This window comes from Lepidochelys kempii, chromosome 18, assembly GCF_965140265.1.
Source record: "Lepidochelys kempii isolate rLepKem1 chromosome 18, rLepKem1.hap2, whole genome shotgun sequence".
Lineage (NCBI taxonomy): Eukaryota > Metazoa > Chordata > Testudines > Cheloniidae > Lepidochelys > Lepidochelys kempii.
Genome location: NC_133273.1, coordinates 14,829,714 through 14,853,625, shown reverse-complemented (window position 1 = coordinate 14,853,625; position 23,912 = coordinate 14,829,714). Strand labels below are relative to the sequence as shown.

The 23,912-nt window shown below is 47.7% G+C and overlaps 1 protein-coding gene across 4 annotated transcripts; it reads right to left on the bottom strand.

The window, feature by feature from the left end:
* Window positions 1-513: 513 nt before the first annotated feature.
* On the bottom strand, window positions 514-22,806 carry GPR157 (G protein-coupled receptor 157). 4 transcript variants are annotated; one of them, XR_012155537.1, is made up of 5 exons: window positions 22,095-22,806; window positions 10,913-11,126; window positions 8,225-8,419; window positions 5,302-5,571; window positions 514-1,837 (listed from the first exon to the last, which is right to left on the bottom strand). XR_012155537.1 is itself a non-coding variant. In XM_073316554.1 (5 exons), exons 1-4 carry the CDS (start codon window positions 22,487-22,489, stop codon window positions 5,359-5,361), a joined length of 1,017 nt encoding a protein of 338 aa, XP_073172655.1. In that variant the 5' UTR covers window positions 22,490-22,806; the 3' UTR covers window positions 514-1,837; window positions 5,316-5,358. The 4 variants fall into 4 exon arrangements, 3 of the variants coding, with proteins under 3 accessions (XP_073172655.1, XP_073172656.1, XP_073172657.1); XM_073316554.1 differs by having other exon boundaries at window positions 5,316-5,571; XM_073316555.1 differs by having other exon boundaries at window positions 5,336-5,571.
* Between the last annotated feature and the right edge of the window lie 1,106 nt (window positions 22,807-23,912).

The following is a 23,912-nucleotide window of genomic DNA, read 5'->3' as shown; positions in this document are numbered from 1 at the left end:
CTTCTTCTACTCCTTCCTCTCCCCTCCTCCCCATCCAGCTCTTGTCTCACCTTGGCTAGGCAGTGTGAACGGAGGAAGTTCACGATGGCTCCTGTAGGCAGGGCTGGAGCCCAGCCAGTCTGGTCAGCACAAGGAGCTGTGAGGCTCAGTGAGGGTGAAATCTGCTGTGATTTTGCTGGTTAGTTTGTAAGAAGTCTCCCCACGCATGAGCTGAGATTTTCAAAGGCTCAGAACTTGGCCTCACTGGCCCCATGGCCACCCCTTCACTGCATTTCAAGTCTCTTCTGCAAAACATGGGGACACTGGAACATCTCAGGAAAAAGGGCACCAGAATTTTTTTTTAAAAAATGTTGAGCAACGTCTCGCCCCTCTCCCCCCCACCTCATTCTTGGCAATGGCTAAATCATGTTGACTGAAACTCACAAACCAACCCGAGGCAGACACACGGCATGGAAAATTTCAACCCCAGTGGTTAAAGCGTGGCAAAGTTATAAAGCAACCAAAACCAGACACTTAAAAGGGAAGTGCTGTGCACCCTTGATAACAGGCGATGCTGCCTTTAATTTTATACCAAGAGAGCAGTGGACATTCCAAGTGACATCAACCAACCCACACACACACAGCTCAGCAGGTTGCTCCCCATGCTGGTCAGAGCTTGATATCCGAGTAAAAACAATCGGGAAGAGCAACATCTACAATTGGCATGGAAGACTTGTGCTTAGTCACCCTGCACATGCCTTAGACAATCATTTGTTAAATTACAGACACACTGCGAACTTGTAAAACACTGTCACACAATCTCTCTCCTCCCCCAACCCAGGCTGGAGAGGTGTTGGCAGACCAATCTGTGCCGTTATCACACACTGAATAACAACATCTCCATAAAAAAAAAATGCACCAGAAGGAGACCGCTGTCCATACAGAGACAGGAATCCGGTGAGGACTTTGTTAAAAAGACAAAGGTTTTGGAAGTGCACCAGGAAAGGATAGTTGAGGATCTGTAAACAGGATGTGTTCTAAAAGGGATGGCATCTCCTAAAGCCCAAGCTGTGATTTTAAAAACCACGGTGGGAGAAGGGGAGCATTAATAAAAACAGACAGTGCCTTGGAAGGAGGAAAATCTGGATTTAGGATTTGTGCAGCAAAATGTGTCCATATGTTCATGCTGTCCCCTTCAGGGGCTGTTCTCGCTGGATGGCCGGGTTGATACACTCACCCACTTACCTACCCTCAGTACCAAACTGTCCACAGAGCCATGATTTAGTCAAGCGGCCACCCAAGCTCATTCACATCCCAAATCCAGAAGGAAGATGAGCTGCTGTGACACCGAAAAAGGAGCAAAACATCCAAGACACATCCCCACCCCAAGGAGAACCAAGAAAGACTTTGCCAAGTTATTGTCCCTCATCCACCATCTGAAGCATAGAAGAGCAGGAGCCCCCTTGAAGGCCTCATGAAACAGGTGATAAATTGATCACACATCCAAGGTGCTTCCCCTCAGAAAATGCTGGAGTTTTCAGAACGTTGTGGATTTTCCCCCACTCCAGCCGCACGGTGAGAAATCCTCTTAGTAAAATAGAAAATCAGAACCCAGGAACCATTTGTAAACTTCTGCAGAAGGGGCATGGGTATGAGACTGGAAGTTAAAGTGTGACCCGGTAGCACATTCCCGGAAATCTTGAGACAAGAGCTAAGGCAGCTGGCATCTGAATTCCATGGAGCGAGTTTTCCATAAAGACGCTCTCAGTCGTTGCCTGCACGTTAATTGTTCAAGTGGGAGTTCCTTTTCCTCATGCCTCTAGCTCCCTCTATAGGCACTTGGTGGTAATTCAGTTACCTGTTCAAAACAAAAGCAAACAGGTTAAGATCTAGGACAGGGGTGGGCAAACGTTTTGGCCCGAGGGCCACATCGGGGTTGCAAAACTGTATGGAGGGCCGGGTAGGGAAGGCTGTGTCTCCACAAACAGACTGGCCCACAGCCTCCCTAAGTAATTTGTTCCAGTGCTTAACTACCCTGACAGTTAAGTTTCTCCTAATGCCTAAACTAAATTTCCCTTGCTGCAATTTAAGCCCATTGCTTCCTGTTCTGTCCTCACTGGATAAGGAGAACAATTTGTCACCCTCCTCTTATAACAACCTTTTATGTACTTGAAGACTTATCTCTCTCCCCCGCTCCCCTCCCCTCCCCTCCCCGGCCGCCTTCTCTTCTCCAGACTAACCAAACCCAGCTTTTTTTTCAATCTTCCTTTGGAGTTATATGGAAAGAGGAATTGAGAGAGAAGGTGGTTTTGCTGCATTTAAAAAAAGTATCTTGGTGACTATCAGAATTCTTATTTCCTCTTCTGAGAGCAGCTTCAAAAGATTCAAATGAAGCAAGGGTTTAATTTCAGTTTTAATGCCTAGTCTCTCCCCCTCTATAAGAAAGGAAACTGTAGTTGCCATTAATCAAGTCACGTGCAATGTTCACGGTTGGCAACATGAGGTTTAGGTACTGGGCTGGTTACTTGCTCGTTATCAAGGTAATAGATGCTTCTGTTTGCAGGACAGAGCTCTAAGGATCTGTCTACGCTGCAATCAGAGGTGTGACTGCAGCAGGTACAGACTTACCTGAGCTAGCTTTGATCTAGTCAACTCGACTAACACTAGTAGTGAAGTCATGGCACCCAGAGCTAGCTGCTTGAGCATAACCCTGCCCGGGACCCTGGGTATATACTCTGGCACCTAGCCCATGCCACTCTTGTTATTCCAGCTAGCTAGATCAAAGCTATTGCAGGTAAGTCTGTTCATGCTGCAGTCACACCTCCCAGCTGCTGTGCATACATACACTGTGAATAGAGTTACCACCTGGCTCGTATTTGACTGGCCGGGCCGGTTTCTTTTTTATGGATTTGCCCGTTGCCAGAAAAATAATTTAATCTGCTGGGGTTTTTATTTTTTTACATAGGTCTAAACATTTGCCTCATCATCCCACTACCCTGGGATATCGAACGTCAACAGTTTTTGTGCTCAGCTGAAGATGCTGCAGTGTTCCCACTTTTGCAGTTTAGAAATAACAGATGCAAACGGCTGAAAATACAGCAGCTGTCTGCCCACCAACACGCAAGCACACTGCGCGGGTGTGTGAGAAGGTTTGAGTCACGAGAGAACACGGGTGAGGTTATCTATATGTGTTCTCTCTCTAGATCAGTGGTCTCCAAACTTTTTGGATCGCGCACCCCCAGGGCCAACTGCTGCCGGTGGGCCGCCGAAGACGGAGCAGGAAGAAAGCTGAGCTGCCGCCGAAGACAGAGCGGGAAGAGAGCCGAGCTGCCGCCGCCGGGCTGCCGAAGAATCAAAGGTCCAGGAGTGCTGTTGCCGCCGGTGCTCCTCCTGCCGCACACCCCCAGGGATGGTCTTGCGCACCCCCTGGGGTGCGCGCTCCCCACTTTGGAGACCACTGCTCTAGATACTATAAATAGCTGTTGAAGGGGCCGGGGTTGCAAAGTTGCCTTGTGGTTGGGGTTGCAGTAGGCTTGTCTTGGGTGGGAGGGGTGCTGGTTTTTTTGCATTTCAAAGGTGGGAACCCTATCTAAAAGTGATCTGCCCATAATACTTACATGAATGCACCTTCCCCATGCTTTACGAATATTAACCGAGTCAGCCGCTCAACACCCTGGTGACGTAGCAAGAACGACTGTAAGCTCATTGGAGCACGGCCTTTGCCTTCCTATATGTCTATGCAGCATGTGGCCCAACAGCATCCCCGCCCCCCCAGCAGGAAGTTGAGGCATTACTGGGATACAGAATAATACCGTCGCCAATCTCCCACGTGCACTTCGTTTAAAGATTTTACGCCAAGCCACACCCTAATTCATCCTCCCAGCCAGGATTAGACCTTGGGTGGTCGCTAGATCATTTGACCGCCATGTGCTCAGGTCTAATATTAGTTACACTAATGAGAGCTGTCTCTGAACAGCTGTGTGCATGGAGCAACGGGAGTTGGGCTGCTGCCCTCTGCCCCTTCCCCACCCCCCGACAGCTCATGTGTTGCTAATTTTCTGCAAAAGCTGATTACAAATAGTTTTTTTTAAAAACACATGTGGGTAGGAAGCAAAATCCTGCTCTGCTTTTCCAAGCCTTGCATTTGTATCAGGAGAGAACAAGGAGGAAAAACAGGTGGCAGGAGCTCACCCAAAGATATGTCATGTCCCTCCCTCGTGCGTAACACCCAGTGTTCACCAACCGCCATGCACCTCCAGCTGCTCACAGTGACTCTAGAAAGACCGCTGCCTTTTTCAGGTTCACCCCTCTGCACTAATGGTGGTGGGAGTGTACCCTGAAGGGCCAATACAGGTCAGGGAACGCTGCAAGGCTTGCAGCTACTTTTGCAGAGACTACCATGCGCAGGGAGCCACCTGGATCTGAGCAGATTAAACATGGCACCGTGGGACCTGTTGTCTCCATGGGCTGCAGCTCCATATTGAAGTCAGAGGGCTTTGCCAGAATCTGTTCCATCCAACACTGTGATATTCAGACTCCTACCACACAGCTCTCATCATATGGGCAAAGTCTTAGCACTCTCCCAGCTCTGCATTATGTTCCTGCTGGGCTACACCTCAAAATGGAAACAGGACTCTTAACATAGCCAGGCAGTTTGAGAAAGGATGGTCCAGGGATTAGGACACTAATTTATGACCTGGGAGACCAGGGCTCAAGTCCCTACTCTGCTACAGTCTTGAGTGACCTTGGGCAAGTCACTTAGCCTCTCTGTGCCTAATCTCCCTCTCTGTGAAGTGGGACTAATAGCACTGCCCTACTTCCCAACCTCACAAGGATAGTGTGCGGATAAATAGAATAAAGAGTGCACGGTACTCAGTTACTAAGGAAACGGGGGCCATATATGTACCACAGATAGGCAGGCAATGGCAGTAACCACAGATCCCTATCTATACTCGGCTGCATGCGTTGTCAATTGATATATGGGGGGACGTGATTGGGCGGCTAAAGGGTCAAGAGATACAGCTTCTATTCCCTCTGCACCACCAACTGCCTCTGTGCCTTGTTTCCCCATTTTCCATACTTCTCTGTCTGACAGAGGCCATGTGTGAATCAATTCACTGATGCTTGTAAAACACCCAGAGATGGACAGTTATCCTGCAGGAGTGCTGCAGAACCAGCCGCATTGGAATTCTCTTCTCTCGCTTTGGCAGCTGAATTCATCTCTCTTAATGAAGCTCGCTGTTGTTTTCCTCCTCTGCCTCCGGGCCACCCATGGCAATTACCCCGACTACAGGAACTCAGCTGTGCACAGGCAGCACTCACAGTTAAACCTTTACCAAGAACGACGGAATCTCACACTCAGACGTGGAGATTCAAGGCTCAGGTGCTTGCGAATTCGGCCTCCGTCTGTTCAGCCTGTGTGTTCATGGGGGGCTCGGCATCCTGGTAACCCCTCTCTAGCCTCTGCAAAGACTGACGCAAGCCTCCGTAGTGACCACAGCAAAGGGAAGAGAGCAGCCGGGTCCGGATCACACGGGTGCAGAGGACAAACATGATGCAGTTGGCGCCTCCCTGGAACGTGTTCCCAATTCCCTGCAAGGGCAGAAAGTGAAAATTAGCCCCAAGCAGTTGCAGGAGGTGTCTCTCCCCCATCCCAGAAGCAATCAGATGCTAAACTAGGCCAAGACAGTCACTGAACTGGCAGAGCAGAGGGTTATAGCCTTGAGAGGACGAGGGTCTGGGACATCATCCCTGCACCAAAAAGAAAACCAAGCCCCTAAGCAGTCAGGAAAGACAGACAACTCACCTGCATTTGGAAGGGAATATCCCCACAGTCACTGTCCCTCCAAAGCCATCACCCACTTTAGGAGGGCAAAGACAACCTGTGCTCTGGGCCCACCCTAAGAGAGGCCAGGACATAGGGCTATGGAGAAATGGTGGGGAAGAGTCAGAAAACAGAGGGAGAGAAAAAGACACTGGGGAGGAGAGACCAGGAAAGAGCAGAGGCAGGGAGAGAAAAAGAGGAAAAAAGGTTGAGACAGTAAAGTAAACAGGAATGTTTAATAAAAGAGTGAGAGCTGGTCAGATACCCAGACATGAAAGATGAGTCAAGAGATGGAGAGGAAAAAAAGAGAGGGGGGATAGAAAGAGACCGGGGATAGGAAAATTAAGGCCATTCCATTTCACAAGACCCTTGCTTTACAGAACGTGTCATATCTGTGTATTAATGGAGGGTCGGCTCAAACAACAGCAAAGCCATAAACCAAGCCAAAAATAGCCTGGCTTTGGAACTCCCTAAAGCCGAGTAGCAGCTCATGCAGGCAATATCTCAGATCCTCTTTCTGTTTGAAATGTGAGCACCTCCATCCAGCTCCTTGAATGCGAGACATTGGCACCCAGGAGAAGTTCAGCTCTATTCCGTTAGAACCAACAGTCCCATTCCGGGAGAGACGGTCACCGAGTTTCTAGCCTACGACATGGATCTCGCGCTGCATCCTTAGCAGCTGGGACAGGGGGAAAACACTTTTTGGCTGCAGTTTGCCCCTCTGGCCACTAGATGCTGCTGAAACGGCTGCTCCTGGGCAGGGCATTTTTTGATGCGGCAGCATTCGATTTTTAATCACGTTTGTTGGTTTTCCTCCCTCCATCCATTGGCAACAGGGCTCCCCAGGCATTAGCGCCAATCAGGAGTGGGGTCTATGTGACTTATAAAGGGATTAGCAAAAATATCCGCCACGAAGCTGCTCCACCACAGGCATAAAAAAAGGCTTTGCTGATCCATAGCAACGTTGAGACACGTTCCGCAGAACCACACAAGTCTGGAATGTTACGTTAGAGGGAGGAAATATTGTTCAGGACAGCACTGCCCAAAATTGTGGGAGCTGAACTCCCCACCTGTCAGGAAAATCAATCACGTCCATCCTCTGCAACTCTGCTGTGTTGCTCGACAGCTACCCGTCTTAATGGATTCATTTTCCAAGCCCTGCCCATCCATGGGGACATTGCCCTCACTTTGAGAAACACTGGACTATCTTGTATAGATCTTCAGAATATGACCCTTCCTCTCCTTTCTTCCCTGCTTTGATGAGCAGTGGACTAGTTAACCATTTTGAGATTTAAAGTATGTCATCCTGGCCCTCTGAACAGAATGGGGCAGCCCACATCTCTGAGCTATTGTTTCAGGCTCTCTGCAAACATAGGCAGACATCTGCTGCATCGGTTATACCCGGGTCACATTTTGAAGGAAGATTTTTAAAAAGGAAAGCAGAGGTGCATCTGTGCCCCCTGACTAGCTCTCCCCGACGGATCACCCCCCGCTTTAGGAAATGCTGGTTTAGGATAATGAGTCACAGCGTGGTCTATTTCAGAGAAAGAAACGGACATCTGCCCCGCACCCCAGGTGCCTTTGTAAAAAGGAACTGGGAGAATCACACACTAACCCTTTCTTTGTACACTCTCGTGCTTATAGAAAATTATATGGCTTGTGCACAGCAGTCAGTGAGAACAAGAGAAAAGCCTCAATTGGAGTAGTGTGTCCAATTCTGGGCCCCACACTTTGGGAAAGATCTGTACAAACTGGAGAGTATTCAGAGGAGAGCAACAACAACAAAAAAATGATAAAAGATTTAGAAAATCTGACCTATTAGGAAAAGTTACAAAAACTGGGCAGGGTTAGTGTTGAGAAAAGGAGACAGAGGAGGGATATGATAACAGTCTTTGAATATGTTAAAGGCTGCTATAAAGAAGACTGTGATCAATTGTTCTCAGTGCTCACTGAAGGTAGGACAAGTAGTAATGAGCTTAATCAGTAGCCAGGAGATTTAGGTTAGATATTGGGAAAAAATTTCTGAACTATAAGAGTAGGAAGCTTATTCCAGAGCTTAACATGGGAGCTTGTGGAATCCCCTCTGTTGAGGGGTTTTAAAGATAGGTTGGACACAAGCTTGCCAGGGATGGTCTAGTTTTGTTTGGTCCTGCCAGAGAGCAGGGGGCTGAACTTCTCGAGGTCCCATCCCAGCCCTACATTTCTATGATTCTATGATCTTGGTCCAGCATGAAGTCTTTGCTTGTGGCACACACAAATCATGCAGGCCGTTCTCTAAGTCCCTGCACTGTTACATCTAGCCCTGAAAATGGTAGGGACCAAGAACTGCATGTCTCAGACATGGGCAAGCCCATCACTTCTCACCCGCCCCATCTCCCATATGGACCTGTCAGGGGAGTGCAGTGACCAGCAGGTACTTACATGCAGGACCACCAGGACTGGATTTTGCACGGCAGGGGAGCTGCAGAGGGTCAGGATGAATCGGATAGTGCTCCAGATGCGGAGGAAGATGAAAATGAGAGGGATGAGGATCAATTTCTTATCTGCTATGGAAGTCCTGGGCTGAAAGGCAGGAGCCCTGGCTAGTATGGGGCGATATTCAGAGAGTGCCGCATGCTTCGAAGGAAAGAAAAAATGAAAGACTCTGAAGTTCCAATACTAGGTTATTGCAAATGCTCACGCTGGTGGCTTCTTGCCAAAGACAATTAACCCTTTGCATTCTGCCCACTGCTACACCCTCAGCCAAAGGAATGCCCCAGCCGGACAGAGACTGCCCAGGTTGGACTCCAGCCTAGCTGTTCTCTCTGTTCTTTGGAACACAGATTTTGGGCCAAATTCCAAGAGGGCCACCCAGATGTAAAGGAGGGCAGAATGGGACACCTCAACTTTTTCAGTATTCTACGTGAGCACCACGTACACCTAGGTTGCTATATAATTAAGAACAATCACAGCTATAGCAACGTAAACATCAGTAATGCGTTACAAAATAGGTTCACGGATTGTTGAGAAACCTGGGGACCATTCCTGGCTCTGCCACTGTGTTGCTGCATGGCCTTTGGCAAGTCACTTAATCTGTACGTGCCTGTGAAATAGGGGTAATCTCAGCCTGCTTTTATAAAACCAAGATCCACAGATAAAAAACAACTATAAAGAGCAAAGTATTAATTATTATTGCTTCTGTGGTCTCCAGAGGACTAACCGTCTATTCAGGTATTTGCATAACCACACCACTGTAGTATCCATGCGCTTATGTGTGTGAGGCAGGGAAGGATTATCCCCATTTTACAGAGCGGGAAATCAAGAGATTAAGGGCCAGATTCTCAGCTGGTGAAATGAGCAGAAAGCCACTGAACTGACACCTCTCAAAACCCATCACAGGTGTCCCGCTGAAAACTCCTCCTCCCTCTCACATGTGTTGCATAGCGTATAAAATTTTATACCCTTCCCTTCCCCCAACCCCCATTCCTCCTGCTCCTCCCACTGCTAGCAGTCCTGCCAGCAAAAGGCCATTGCCCCAGAAAAGCTCGGTGCAATCACACACAGATGGACCTCACAGGGCAGCTGGGAGTTAGACCCCCTCCAAGGGCCATCAGTAAAGCCCCAGCCATTTCTATAGGGGTACAAGACTCTCTCGGGAAAGAATACAACCTGCCAGCATTCTGCATTCCTGTCCTAACACAGCTGCTCTCACAATCACAAGAGAGCACATGTCGCAAACCCACGCTGGCTTATAAGGCACTCCAAAACCAGCACTGACTAAACAAGCTGCCGCAGCAGGGAGGGAAGGTTATTTATCGCTGTTCCTTGGAAGTGGCAGACCGCCCCCCCGGGGCTGGAGGAGAGCTGTGAGACCGCAGTCCTTGGGCTATCAGGCTCAGCACAGTTCCAAGCTACAGGGGAAAGCTCAGGAGAAGGGAGAAAAGCTGCAGTCCAGATGGCCCAGCATGCTGCTGCCTCTAGCCCTCGGAAACCAATTACAAGAATCGGCTTTGACAACCGCTTGTGTTCAGCTCCCTTCCTGCAGAGCAATCAGAGCCCGGGGCACATGAGGGAGAGGACAGTGCCTGAAAGTCTCTGGCACAGAACAGACGGGTGGGGAAAGGGGCAGATTGGATTTCCAGACAGTCACACTGTCGTCTTTGATAGAACACAGAGTCCCAGCTAGTTCAGAGATGGGCAACAGGTGATAAACAGCCATGAATCTTCTCAGACTCCTCTTCCTAGACCTCCAGGCACTGAGGATATTCCCCAGTGTTTCCAATACAGACGTGACCAGGTGATGCCTGGTCTCATGGCAGGAAAACCAGCCATTCTTTGGGAGACGGCAAGCCAGGTTTCCTCATTAGAGTCGGGCGGGAGAAACATCCCACCTTCTGAATGTCTAGCCTAACCAATCCCTTAGCTGTCTGCTCTCTCTAATTATCACCCTGACAAGCACATGTGACTGGTGGCCAGAGGAAGATGACATTTTTAGGGTTGGCTTTTTTAAAATCCATAATTTAGGGGAAATATAGGAATTTGTCCTCTGGAGGTCCCTGTGTCCTGCCACTGTGGCATAGTTTAGGTTTATATTTCCACATTGCTCAAGTGCTAACCTGGCCCTCTGAGTTCTTATGCTCACCAGGATTTCATTTTTATTTGTTGTATACATTGAAAGATCTTTGGGGCAGGAGCTAAATTTTTTATTAGGTGTGTGTATCCAGTGCCTAGCACAAAGCAGCCTCTCAAGATCCTACAGCACTTTTTGCCAGGCTAAGGATGTTTTACACCGCCCCCCAGGGGGCAAATTCAGGCCTAGTGTAGGTGGATCAACTCCACTAAAGTGGCCTTCGATTACACTAGATCTGGATTTTGCCCCCAATGCCCTACTCCAATATTTACATTCTACCTTTTCACGTCCCCTACCCTTTACAGTTTTTAAATAGGTGCCAGGTTCATCTCATGCTAAGTCACTGGGTAGTGGTGCTGTGCACTGATGCTCCCCAGAGGTGGTTGCATTTCAGGGATGGGCGAAGCGGTTCCAATCTATGTAGTGGATAGCATGCCTTGAGAGCCTTAGTGATATCATAAGTCAGCCTTATATAAAGCAAAAGCAGCCAGGGTACCAACCGCTCTATTGATGTGCTTCTTGATGAGGATGTAAAGGACTGGTAGGATCACATATGCCAGCAGCTCCCACAACTTCCCTGTCAACAGCATCCACAGGACCCGATCTGCCGCTTGCAGGTTGACCCAGCACCAGCCCACAGAGACGTTTGATGCATCATAGCCAATCTTCTTCAGAGCGACAGCAGCCACTGTGATGGCAAATGGGACTCCCCAGCTGAGAAGAGAGAATGGGAGGGGGAAGAGGACACAGTTCAGTTCACCGTCACCACACAGTGAAGAACGGGGAACAGGTCACAGACAGTAAGCAAAACCCTCAGCACTGAGGACAGTGAAGTCTCCTTGGATAATCAGCTGGTGACTCCAGCACCTGGACAGCTGGGAAATCCAGTCAGCACGCATGGGAACCCCAAGGCGCAGTAAGGCACAATGCATGCCAACACCCTTCCCAATTTAATTCCATCTCAGGACCTGCACAACAGCTGGAGATGTCCCAATTAATCTATTCTCGGAGCTGGGCTCTTTCTACCCTGGAAGTTGTGTGAAAGAGACACGATGACATTTCATCCCTGCTTCCTCTTCCACTTCCTTATTTCCCCGACGTCAGACTGAAGCAGAGGTTTTGTGGTGGTTGTTTTTTTAAAAACAGGGTAACATGGCTTGCTCAGTTCCAGAGAGTACGGCTACAACAATTCCAACATCCTGGCATTTCCTCTTGTCACTAGAGACAATCACTGAGGTGACCTACGATTCCTCCAGTTCACACAGTCTAACGCGCAGCAGATCCTTGATCTGAAGGAAGGAAAATCCAAACACTGGGAAAAAAATAAGAGCAGGAAAAGAGAGAGACAACTAAATCCTCCAAATGGAACTCTATGGATGGTGGATCAGTTCTATTGATTTCTCACCTGCATTTATTAGGCCCACAGCACTGTAGTATTTAGGAAACTTTCATGCAACTTTAAAAGAACACAGTACTTTGACACAACAGGGGATGGATGCACTCCTTCCTACAGCTGACTAGTTAGGTTCACCCCTCTCTTCTCCTAAAATTTAGCCAACCATTGAGATTTCTCATCAACCATTCTTGAGGCAGGATTTGCATGACTGGAGAGGAGCTAAGCTCTGCAGGAATACGTGATCCAGCAAGAAGCCCAGGCATCACAAAAGCCCTATTGTGAACTAGTTTATACGTGAACAGAATACAGTCCTGTTCAAAGGCAGGCTCTGCCACTATCAATGCCATCATAATATAGACTCACCTGTGCCTGACAGACCATGCAGTGAAGCCATCTTTCAGGGGCCCTGATCTCAAGTTCTGTATGCACAGTGAAAACAGGAGTTTTGCCTACATGACAAATACAGGATCAGGCTCCAGCTAAGTGACTTGGACAGATACTTCTTTCTCCCAGGTTCTCTCAGCAGGCAGGATACACACAACTTCCCCACTGGGGAGAGGATGATAGAAAGAAAAGCCATGGGTGATAGATTCTAGACATGTTGCTTATTGACCTACAGGAAGGTACCATTGAGATGCACATGGCATAAGAATCCTCTCCACAGTTTCAAGGATTTAAGCAAACAGTAGGTCTAATCATGTTGCTTTGAATCCTGTGCAATCATTTCCACCAGTACAAGATGCTACCAAAACAGAAGGGCAGCATTTTAGATTTATTTTGTCAGTGCAAGGTAAGATCACCAAGCAGCCAAAGCTGCAGCTGCCATGCAACCAAAGAACAACGGGGGCTTGGACAAGAAAAGTCTTCATTTTTCTATTGCTCTGAATTTGTAGCATTGGCCACATGGCATCAGTTTGCAGCACCAATTCCCCATCCTACTCTGACAGGAGCGTATAAACACTCAGACAGGTCACTCAGAGAGACCTATCATTTCCTACCACCACCGCAGGTGACCAGCAATATAATCTTTCATCCTTTTTCTCTCTGCCAGCCCAAACTCTTTTCTTGGCACTTCGCTGCCAAACTGCAGTCATGTGTAGTAATCCTCTCCATTCTTCTCACTGAAACACGCAAGCACCTGGACTTGTGTGTACAAAAATCTATTACAGTTGGAACACGCTACGGAGTCAGCTGATTCAAGAGCAAATCAGCTGGAGCCCAGTTTTCAAACATGGGCAATGACACTGGGCACCTAAATCTTGCATGTAGACATCTAATTGGCACTTAAACGTAAGTGCCAATTGGTCAAGTAAAGGCATCAATATCCTACTTCTTCTTTGGGCAACTACTTTGGAAAATTGCCACATGGTAGCTACTTTGGGAAGGAGGAGTTGGTTTTGGAGGAGGCAGAATGTGTAAGTGTCTTTTTAGGTGGGTAAATACAAGCATTGGTGGCAAATACAGGAATTTATGAGAGAGCATAAGCATATGAGCCTGATGTACACAGTTCAGACCAAGAGAGGAAATCCCCAAAGTGTCAGGATGTTCAGAGCCAGTGTGTTGTTTCAGGACCATCTCTAGTAGATAACCGCAGCCAAAAACAGAAGGGAAATGAAGTCATGAGACACCTTGGGCAGCCCACAAAAATCCATAAATGAGAACCACAGGAATTCACAGACACAAGCATAAAATGTTCCCCCCGACCCCAACTCCCACCCAGTATCTTAAAGTGCAGAGGACAAGCCTAGCCCCTGATCCAACTAGCTGTGAATCTCTCCATTGCTACAATGCCAGCCCACATTTACTTGGAAACAAAATCTGTCCCTTCCATATTATTCCACTCTGCAAGGCCTGGGGAGGTGGCAGTAGACATGATCCTCAAGAGGTGAAAAAAGTAGCCTGACAGCGACAAAAGCCCAGAATAAACACCCCTCCAGATGTCAAGAAAACAAGGCAAATGTCCTATTTCCTTAGTCATCTTTCTAGGTTCTTAATCCTACTAGCAGCTGATCCTGAGCAGCTACGCCCAGTGAAGGATCTATGGGAGGACAGTGCTCTTAAAATCAATTCCAGATCCCTTGTCCTTTCTAACCAGCCAGTCTACGTTTTTTCCAAGCCTAGTATACTGCTGTAGGCGGGTGGGGTTGGGGGGGAATAACTACCACACATAATTAATACACAGAAAGCAAGCAGTGCCCGCAACATATAGAGAGTTTTCTATGGTGCTTATCACAGTAGTAGCTGAGTGCTTGACAAATATTAATGAATTTATCTTCACTACGCCCATGTGTTGTATGCCCATTTTACAGATGGGAAACTGAAGCACAGAGAGATTAAGTGATTTGCCCAAGGTCACAGGGGGTCTGTGGCAGAGCTGAAAACTGAATCTAGATCTCCTCAGTCTCAAGCCCAGGACCTTAACCACAAAACCATCCACACTTTCTCTCTTCAGGTCTAACATCAATCAATCAATCATGGTATGGTGTGCTTGGAGCTGGGGTTTGGGCTCAGCACATTATCTCCCGTAAACATCAAAATGAGAATTTGCCACAGTTGGCGATCCCTCAGAGTTCAAGGATGATGGTCTTCTATAAAACGACAGCCCTTTATTGCTGGTGGATCCGCAGATCTTCTCACAGTTGGGGCAGACATTTCCCAAGGGAAGGGGCCAATCTGGACGGAAGGTACCAGTGCGTGATTTCTTTAAACATGGAGATACTGTTGCAAACCAGTGTCCACGTGGTGCTTGGCAGGAGGAGGATCATAATCCAATGGCAAGGAAACCACCATGATTGGAGACCTTCATCCTACTGCAACCTTCATCCACCTTCACAGCCATTGAGAGAAATGGTCTCTTCATCTGCCTGTTCTGATGTTGAGGACTTGGGGGGGGCGGGTAGGGGGAGGAGGGGAGATCGCTGTTCATCTGGAACATCACCTTCAACTTTGCCACCTTGGGTGACCCTGCCAGGAGTGCGAGACCCCTGAGGGAACTGCTCTTAGCATCATGGGCACACTCAAGCCACTCCACCACACCAAGGTTGCCATCCACTGGGGCAGTACAATGCAAACAGCAGAAGCAGATAACCAGACTTCAGATGTTTCAGAAAGAGATTCAGGCAGCTGTAAGCACTAATAGAGCTGGTCCAATGCTGCCCTTTGAAAATACTTCTGCAGAAAGACGTTCCACATGGAGGAATCCCCCCGTGCATTGGCTTTTCAGAAGTATTCAGACCACTGCTGAGTGTTTGTGAAAATGTCTGTTGAATCCCAGAAGTTTCATACATCTTGGCATGAATGATCACTTGCCTGAAAATTATTGCCAGAGCTTGTGTTGTTTGCGATTTTATCATTCTCCAATTTTATAACATTTACTCATCCAGTCAGGAGGCAAAAAATTTATACCATGTCCATGTGACGGAGATGGCCTATCATACTCCATGAATATGGAGAGAGAACGGTTCACAAATCACCCCATAGGCTGAAGAGTTGTTTATTCAAAGCAGTCAGCAAATATTTCTTCAGATATCAGGATTGATTTGTGAACAGGAAAAATAAAAAATAAAAATAAAATTCCTGATTGTTATTCAGAACTAATAACTACCCCAGCTCTGACTGCAAATGGGGTTTGATATTTTTCCATACTATTCAGCTTCCCGGCTATTCAACAGTAAATGAACAACAGAGGTCAGAGCAAGACAGGTGCCTACTGGTGTGAAATCAGAAAACTGGGAAGCACTGGCAGTTTCTAAGCATGGAAAATTTCGGTTTGGGACACTAAGCGATGTTCTGAATTGGGCCTTTTAGTCACAGTGCTGGAGGTGCAGCGGCACCCTCGGCCTTGAAGTGGTTTCCATCATATACAGGGTGTACAGGTCAGTGGCTCTCAGCCCCCCCCACTATAAAAATTGTTCCAGCCCCCCTGCTTTTAGAGCTGCTACAGCCATGCACGTCCATGCCAGGATTAGCTCCCAACTGCTTAGCCAAGAAGATCACAGAGGCACGCATTCTGGAATGGTTTATTCCTAGGCTACCAGGGCACTCCTTAGCACATACATTTGAAGATATTTTGCTGTTGGCCACAGGACACACCCAAGGTGCATACCAACAGCACAGTAACAAAGGGAGCAGAACTGAATTTTATTCCTGGCTTGGGTTACTCCCTCTCTCCTCCCCCTTTTGGGGAAACAGTCTCTTAGGCCCCAGTCTTCAGAAGGGCTGAGCACTCAAAGTTGGGGTGCCTGGAACTTCTGAAAATACAGTATTTAATTTCTATATTCCTCAGTTTCCCCCATCCGTAAAATAGGGATAGCTGCGCTCCCCTACCTCACAGGGGCTGAGAGGATTCATTTATATTTGTAAAGCACTTGGAAGCGGTGCCTAGTGGTGAGATCAATAGACTAGAACCCGGGAGAAACTTGGTTCTATTCTCAGCTCTTTCACTGGCCTGCTGAGAGACTCTGGGTAAGTCACTTTTCCTCTGTGCCTCAGTGTCCCCATCTGTAAAATGGAGACAATGATACTGACCTCCTCAGTGAAGTGCTTTGAGAGGTACTGACGTAAAGCATCGTTGCAAGTTGGGTTGTTTTATTGGGACTCACAAAAGGCTGTTACACGTCTGATCAGTGAAGTGCCAACACCCGATTAGTATTGCCTTAGCGTGTAAATACACAGACACGTATGCAGCCACAAATGGTACTCAACTTGGTAACAGAAGGCGATGCTCTGATGACACACAAAGCAGATACACTCAGACTTAGAGAAATTAGCCCAGGAGAACTGTCCCCAGCTATTACTAGCTATCAAAGCAATGAACTAAGTATGGTTATTATTAGATAACTGCTAATATTAATACACACTAGGGTGCTTATTATTGCTGCAGGGCTCCTGCCACACCTACTGGATGAGGAGTTTGGGGTACAAGAAGCTCCCATCTCAGCTTTCCATTTCAGTTTCCTCACACACTCTCCTCCTCCCCACCCCCACCCCCAAAAAGTATCTGGGGTCAGGCTGTTTAATTGTTCTCCTTTTGACATATTTCATGCAGCGGTTTATATTCCTACAAGTCCTGGGAGGATTTGCAGCATGCTGCCTGTGCAAGAACGGCCGCGACCCGTTCAAGTGGTAGGATTTGTGCTGCCACAAAACCACAAGTGCATTTTCTTTTTTTTTCCTTTTTTTTTTGTGAGCAGAAATTTGCATCCTCAAAAAAGGGGGCTGGGCTTCTGGAAATAGGAGCCACGAGCTGCAGAGGGTTTTATCCAGAGATGCACCTTAACCAGAACCCAGAGCCAAACCTTTCCCCTAAACTTAGGGTTTGGGTCCTCACACCCTTGAACTTTGGGACTGGCAGGATCTGCACCCAAATCTTGCCACTCATGGCCCGCTTTCGTTTCACAGCATCCCAGACCATCACCCAATAGGGCTGCCAGACCTGGTGGTAGGTCCATCGGCTGCTGAAGTTCCAGAGTGCTTGTATAAACATACACAGTTTTAGGTTATGTAAGTGGGGGAGGCCAATACTTGGAGTTTGGTGCATGAGTCTCTTCAGGAGACCTTAAAAGTCAAGGTTCTCTCTGCTCTCCATGGACACTGAAGACTACCCAGCACTTTTTAATAAAATCAGTCATTTGCCCTGGTATCTTTGGCCCCCACCTCTACCGATACAACATGCTGTGTGCAGTGGCTGGCAAGCTGCTCCCCCCCGCACCTCAGAGGTGGTTGCATTTCATTTGTACTGCATGTATGTCATTGGTAAAATGCTTTGGGATCCTTTGGGAAGAAAATAAATATTTATATTCTATTCCTCTATCTACACGGGCTACTCAATACACTTTCTATTCCCACCAGCGTTGCTAGCTAGCAATAGCTGGGGACAACTATGAGGTCTCCTAGTCTAGTTACTCTAGATTTAGGAGTGGATCTGGTTTGAGTGTCATCAGAGCATCATCACCTTCTGTCACCAGGAGGAGCACCCTTCACGGATATGTGACTAAGGATTTACACGCTACAGCACTACCGTTCATGTGTTTCCACTGAACTTGACCTCACCTGTAATAAATAGCCTTTGGTGAGCTACCCTATAAAACCAAAGCAAGGTGCAACAGCTTCTTACCTGTTATCAGCAGCACTTAAGAGTTTATGGACAATCTCACCTTCATGAAAACATTTTGCCATCAGTACTTTCGCAGTAAGTTTAAGAGCCATTTCACTGAAATCTCAGATGGGTAATACAACAGTATTTTACATTTACACAGCCCTGTATTTGAAAGGATAACAAAGTGTGCTGCAGACATGTATGGATACATAGTCATACACACATGCTCTCTCTCTAATTGCTTAGCTCCCCAAAGGCATGCAGCCGCTTCTGGGTGGACAGCAGAAGCTGTTTAATAGCACACAACCGTACTACACAATTTTGGATAGGAAGCAAAGAAAATTGTGTCCAGTTGAGATTCTGTGGGCTATTCAGAGAACCAGAACATAATTAACTAACTTGGAATTTTGTGGCCAGGATACTGGGACTAACGCACATTCCAAATATTTAAGCAGACTCAAAATTAACTCCATCATCTTGAGGCCCAGCACAACAAAACTGAATGCGTATGATGGAGCTCCCCAGATTGGCTGCTAAAACGGAGCATGTGTTACTACTCAGTCAACAACCAAGAAACCAGTCTGGCAGATTCATCTAAGCAACAATCCTACTTCCTTAAGAGGAAAAATCTAGGGTAAACCATCCAGCACACATTCCGCCATCACAGGGGCACGTCAATTAAAAAAAAAAAGTCTCGGATTGATTAAATTGAACGTCAAAGAGAGAATTGCAACTCTTTTTTCCACCATAAGGCACAGGCAACCACAGGATAGCATTTGTCTTTTTAAAAATGTCAACCCTTTGACGGGTAATTTAACTATGATCAACCCCACTCCTGCCATGCACTCTTACAGACAGATAGCTGCCCATATGGAGTCTCTCTGAAATTAATGGGAATATGCACAATTGTGCACAAATGCACTGCAAGATCAGAGCCTTGGTGAGCTATCTACCATTAACCCCCTTTCACGCTTCAAGGATCCTAATGATTTTATCTTATCTTTAACTCCTAACCACAACATCTTCTCTTTATACAGCCCCCTCTGTCCCTCCATTCAATTTACTTTTCACCACATGCCCCAGTATCTAAACGTCACATGACGTTTGTGGCTATTCCAGATTTGACCTGTCCTGTTGGATAAGGGATTTTGGACAGTATACAAAAGACAATTCAGTCTGGGCAATAGGACTTTGGAGCCTTGAAAAATAACCAATCAGACAACATCCTTCCCAAGTTGCACTTTTATGGCCAAGTTTCAGAGTAACAGCCGTGTTAGTCTATATTCACAAAAAGAAAAGGAGTACTCCCATTTTTTCATGGTCTGTGTGTATAAAAACATCTTCTGTATTTTCCACAGTATGCATCTGATGAAGTGAGCTGTAGCTCACGAAAGCTTATGCTCAAATAAATTGGTTAGTCTCTAAGGTGCCACAAGTCCTCCTTTTCTTTTTATGGCCAAGTTCTCAAGTCACAATAAAGAAAACAAAGGAGGGAGGGGAAAGAGGAGAACAAGGTATTATGATGATGATAGGTAGGGCAGGGAACAAGTCCCCACTGGTGCAGCTGCTGCACTGGTTTTCTCTCCAACTTCTTGCAGATTTTTAAGGCTTGTAAAAATATTTCACAGGCTCTGCACAGCAGTGTGTCAGCAGAGTCATCTATGAATCATAGAATCACAGAACTGGAAGGGACCTTGAGAAGTCATCTAGTCAAGTCCCCTGCACTCAAGGCAGAATTAAGTATTATCTAGACCATCCCTGACAGGTGTTTGTCTAACCTGCTCTTAAAAATCCCCAGTGATGGAGATTCCACAACCTCCCTAGGCAATTTATTCCAGTGCTTAACCACTCTGACAGTTAGGAAGTTTTTCCTAATGTCCAACCTAAACCTCCCTTGCAGCAATTTAAGCCCATTGCTTCTTGTCCTATCCTCAGTGGTTAAGAACAATAATTTTTCTCCCTCCTCCTTGTAACAACCTTTTATTTACTTGAAAACTGTTATGTCCCCTCTCAGTCTTCTCTTCTCCAGACTAAAGAAACCCAATTTTTTCAATCTTCCCTCATAGGTCATGTTTTCTAGAACTTTAATCATTTTTGTTGCTCTTCTCTGGACTTTCTCCAATTTGTCCACCTCTTTCCTGAAATGTAGCACCCAGAACTGGACACAATATTCCAGTTGAGGCCTAATCAGTGTGGAGTAGAGCAGAAGAATTACTTCTTGTGTCTTGCTTACAATACTCCTGCTAATACATCCCAGAATAATGTTGGCTTTTTTTGCAACTGTGTTACACTGTTGACTCATATTTAGCTTGTGATCCACTATGACCCCCAGATCCCTTTCCGCAATACTCCTTCCTAGGCAATCATTTCCCATTTTGTATGTGTGCAACTGATTATGAAGCAGAATCCAATAATAGGACTTCCATGTCAATTACTTGCCTTGTCCTTTGAACACAGCAAAGTTTGAGCCGAATGATACCCAGACATCTTGCTGACGCTTATTAGGACATAGAGAACATGGTGATTGATTTTGACTATATGGAGTGTGAAAATAAAACCCAACAAGGTTCACAAAGAGGGGAAGTTCAGCTTCTGAATCCTCCCTCCCAGTACCTAGTGGTGGCAAGGGACGTCTTGAATTCTTAGCAGGCTGCACAAACAATCAATCCATCCTTACAATTCCCCTCCCCTGCACCCTTGCTAGGTTGGGAAGTATTAAACTGATGGAGAAACTGAGGCACAGACCAGGGTCCCATATATCCCTGATAGAGACAGGAAAAGAACAAATGGATCAGATTCCGCGGAGACTCATTCATTCTTATCAAGTTTGATGGGATGCAAGTCGGTGCAGAATTTGGCCCCATGGATCTTGGCTCCTAATCCCATTCCCTAACCACTAGACCTGCCCTTCTCACTAGCAGTCCCTCTCTCCATAGTTTCCATACCCCCACCCCACCACCTTCTTTTTATTTGAAGACAAAATGAAAGCACCCCACCATCCTGTAACATACAATAGCAAAGATCATGTAAGTCACACGCTATACTCACTGAGCTATCAAGCTGCTTTTGCAAGCTCTCTGACTTCCACTCAAGCAGATGTTGCTCTAGCTCCTAATTATCGTCTGAGTGTAAGAATCCAGTTTTCTTCTCTACTTAACACTTAGACTTGCTTGATGTTTTCCCTGGCCTATCTTTTAGACCGGCACAACAAAGTCATTCAATCATCTCCAAAATAATGCTGTTTGTAAGTATGAGATGATGGAAGCATTTGACAAAGAAAAAGACCCCCAAATCCACTATTTGGCTTGCCCTGGAGGGTTTTTTAAAACTATATCCTTTTCCATGTAATTTATTATAAAAACCTGGCAGCCCAGAGCACCAAAGGATCACTGTCAGGCTGAGCTTGGAGGTGGCACATGATTACACAAGCTCGGATTGCATAATGAAGGCTTTTATTAAACATGATGTGGAAAATCAGCGAGCTAAATAGTAAACACTCAGGCGCAAGTTAAACCGTGAGCTATTTTGTCTTGCTTTCCTTCAGATATGCCAAACAGCCTTCAGACTGCTTTTCTAGCAGCCTCCTCACTTTCAAACTGCCATTCTCCTACAGTTACTGAATTACTGGTGCAGGGGAAGTATAGAGAGGTGGGGTGACCAAGGATCTAGGTAAACACACTCTAAATGAGGGACTTTGTCACTGGAGCAGAGGCACTAAATATCGCCTCCATGCTTTGGGTACATGTGGTATTCTAGTGGGACACTCTAGGAGAGAAAGTAAGAACTATGAGCCAGGATTCCTGGGTTCTTTCCTTGTCTCTGCCAGAGATCCACTGCATGACCATGAGCAAGTCATTTCATCCCTCCATGCCTCAGTTTCCTCATCTGGGTTTAATGAGAACTACCTCCCCAGGGCATTGAGACACTTAATTTGTTAATTACCTCAAAGCCCTGGCTTGAAAGGGGCTAAAGAAGGGCAAAGTAGCCTCAGGAGAGACCAGGTTGAGTCCCCAGCAGCTCATCACCACCAATCCCGGCAGCAGTGGGGAACACACAACAGCCATCCCTACCCACCAACCAGGACCATGGCACAGATGGGCACTAGGGGGGCTCCCGTCTAGAGGCTCTCAGCAGCACTTCTTGGCTGAAGTGGGCGCCTGGGATGAGGGTAACACCAGAACTCACCCACCTCATGACGTGGAAGAAGCAGAGCAGGCCAGTGCCCGTTGGTGTGCCCCTCACAATGGTGATGTACAGGTAGGAGGCAATGGCCATGGTCCAGAAGAAAGAGCTGGCGTTGGAGAAGGTGGACAGGGCACCCTGCAGCACGCAGTCCCACGAGGTCCTGTTGAAGTCCTGCAGCACCCCGTAGAAGTAGGATGCAGCCGAAAGGAGGTCGGCCAGGGAGAGGTACAGCAGGAGCTGCCGGGGACGGGTTCGGAGCTCCGGCCAAAGGGCATGGGTGAAGACCAGGAGGCTGGAGCCCAGGAAGGAGAGAACACAGGAGACCAGCACGATGACCCGCTCAGAGGGGTACACCTCCGTTGGGGGCATGGTCCCCATCAGCATGGTGGAGTGGGGCATAGGGGTGGCTGGTGGGGGAGAAGGGAAGAGAAGGGGATGTGGGTGTGGGGGGAAGGAAGGAAGGAAGGTAGGGGAGGTCAGCAGAAGGGGAAGGAAAGGCTGGAGGGCGAGAGAGGAGAGGAGGGAGAGCCCAGGGGAAGGGGGCCCGGCCCAGGGGGAGGCAGCTGACGAAGAAATGAAAGAGGAGCGAGCGGAGGGAGGGGACCAGGGGGCGGCGGAGCGAAGCGGCTCCCAGGGCCCGGCCGGCCGGGACGCGGCGGCTGCGGGAGGAAAGTTCTGCCGGGCTCCCAGCGCCGAGACTCAGCCCGGCCCCGGCCCGCGCCGCTCCTGTGAGCGCCTGGCTCCGGCTCCCCGCGGCCGGTGCGTGTCTCAGCCCTGCCCGGGCCACGCGTGCCTGCGCCGGCCACGGAATCCGCGTCCCTGCCGCTCGCTGGGTCCCTTCCCCGCTCTCCTCCAGCCCCGGGCTCCTTCCTTCTCCCGCCTCCAGCCCGCCCCGGGCTCCGCCCCGGGCTCCTTTGCTGGCGTGCAGCCACCCCTGGGGTGGAGCCCCACCGCTCCCTGAAGCCTGCACCGAGCTGCGGGTGTGAACAATTCTCCCCCCTCTGAGCGCTGTAAGTAAGCCGACCTAGCCCCCCGTGTAGACGTGGCTGGGTCAACAGGAGAGTTGGTCCATAGTTACTGCCACACCTAGGGAGGGGAATTACCCACATCAATGGGAAAATCCTTCCCTGAATGTAGGCAGTATCTACACTATGGTCCTACAGAGCCTCCTACCAGAGACATGGCCTAAGTGCACAGGACAGTATTGGGATGGCGGGTGAAAAGAGTTACACCGTCTAAATTGAAACGGCAAGGGAAAGGCTTAACAGGCAGCATCAGGTACTTGCTCAAGTTGGAATTTAGCCACCATGCGGAGGATAGTGCTGCAAAAAGGTGCCATGAGATCTTGAATCAATGGCCAACAGTGGTCTGGACCTTGGTTTTATGTCTCACCCAAAAGAGGGAACTTCCATTCTTGTGTGGATCGCTTATCAGTTTCCAAAAAGTACCTTGTTCCCAGCCTGAAAGTTAATTTTTATGGGTGGAGGGTTTCCACAAAATCCCTCCCACTGGCTTAGTTTAGATGGCAAGTGGCAACTGTTTAAACCACTTAAAGAAATGTTCAGATTTTTTTTATTTTTATTTTTTTGGAGTTCAGAACAGGTTCTTTGGAAAACTTCCCCGTTGCTGTCAACTCAGACCTTCCTGAGGGCATCGCCTTTGACATGAGTGAAGAAATCTGATTTACATATAAAGTGTTCAAAATAGTGTGGTGGGTCAGATTTGATCCTCCCCCCCCCCCCCCCCCCCCGTATTTTACAATGTTTGGACAAGCTTTAGCATTGTGCATTCAAATACATCCTAACCACCATCTCTTTGGCCA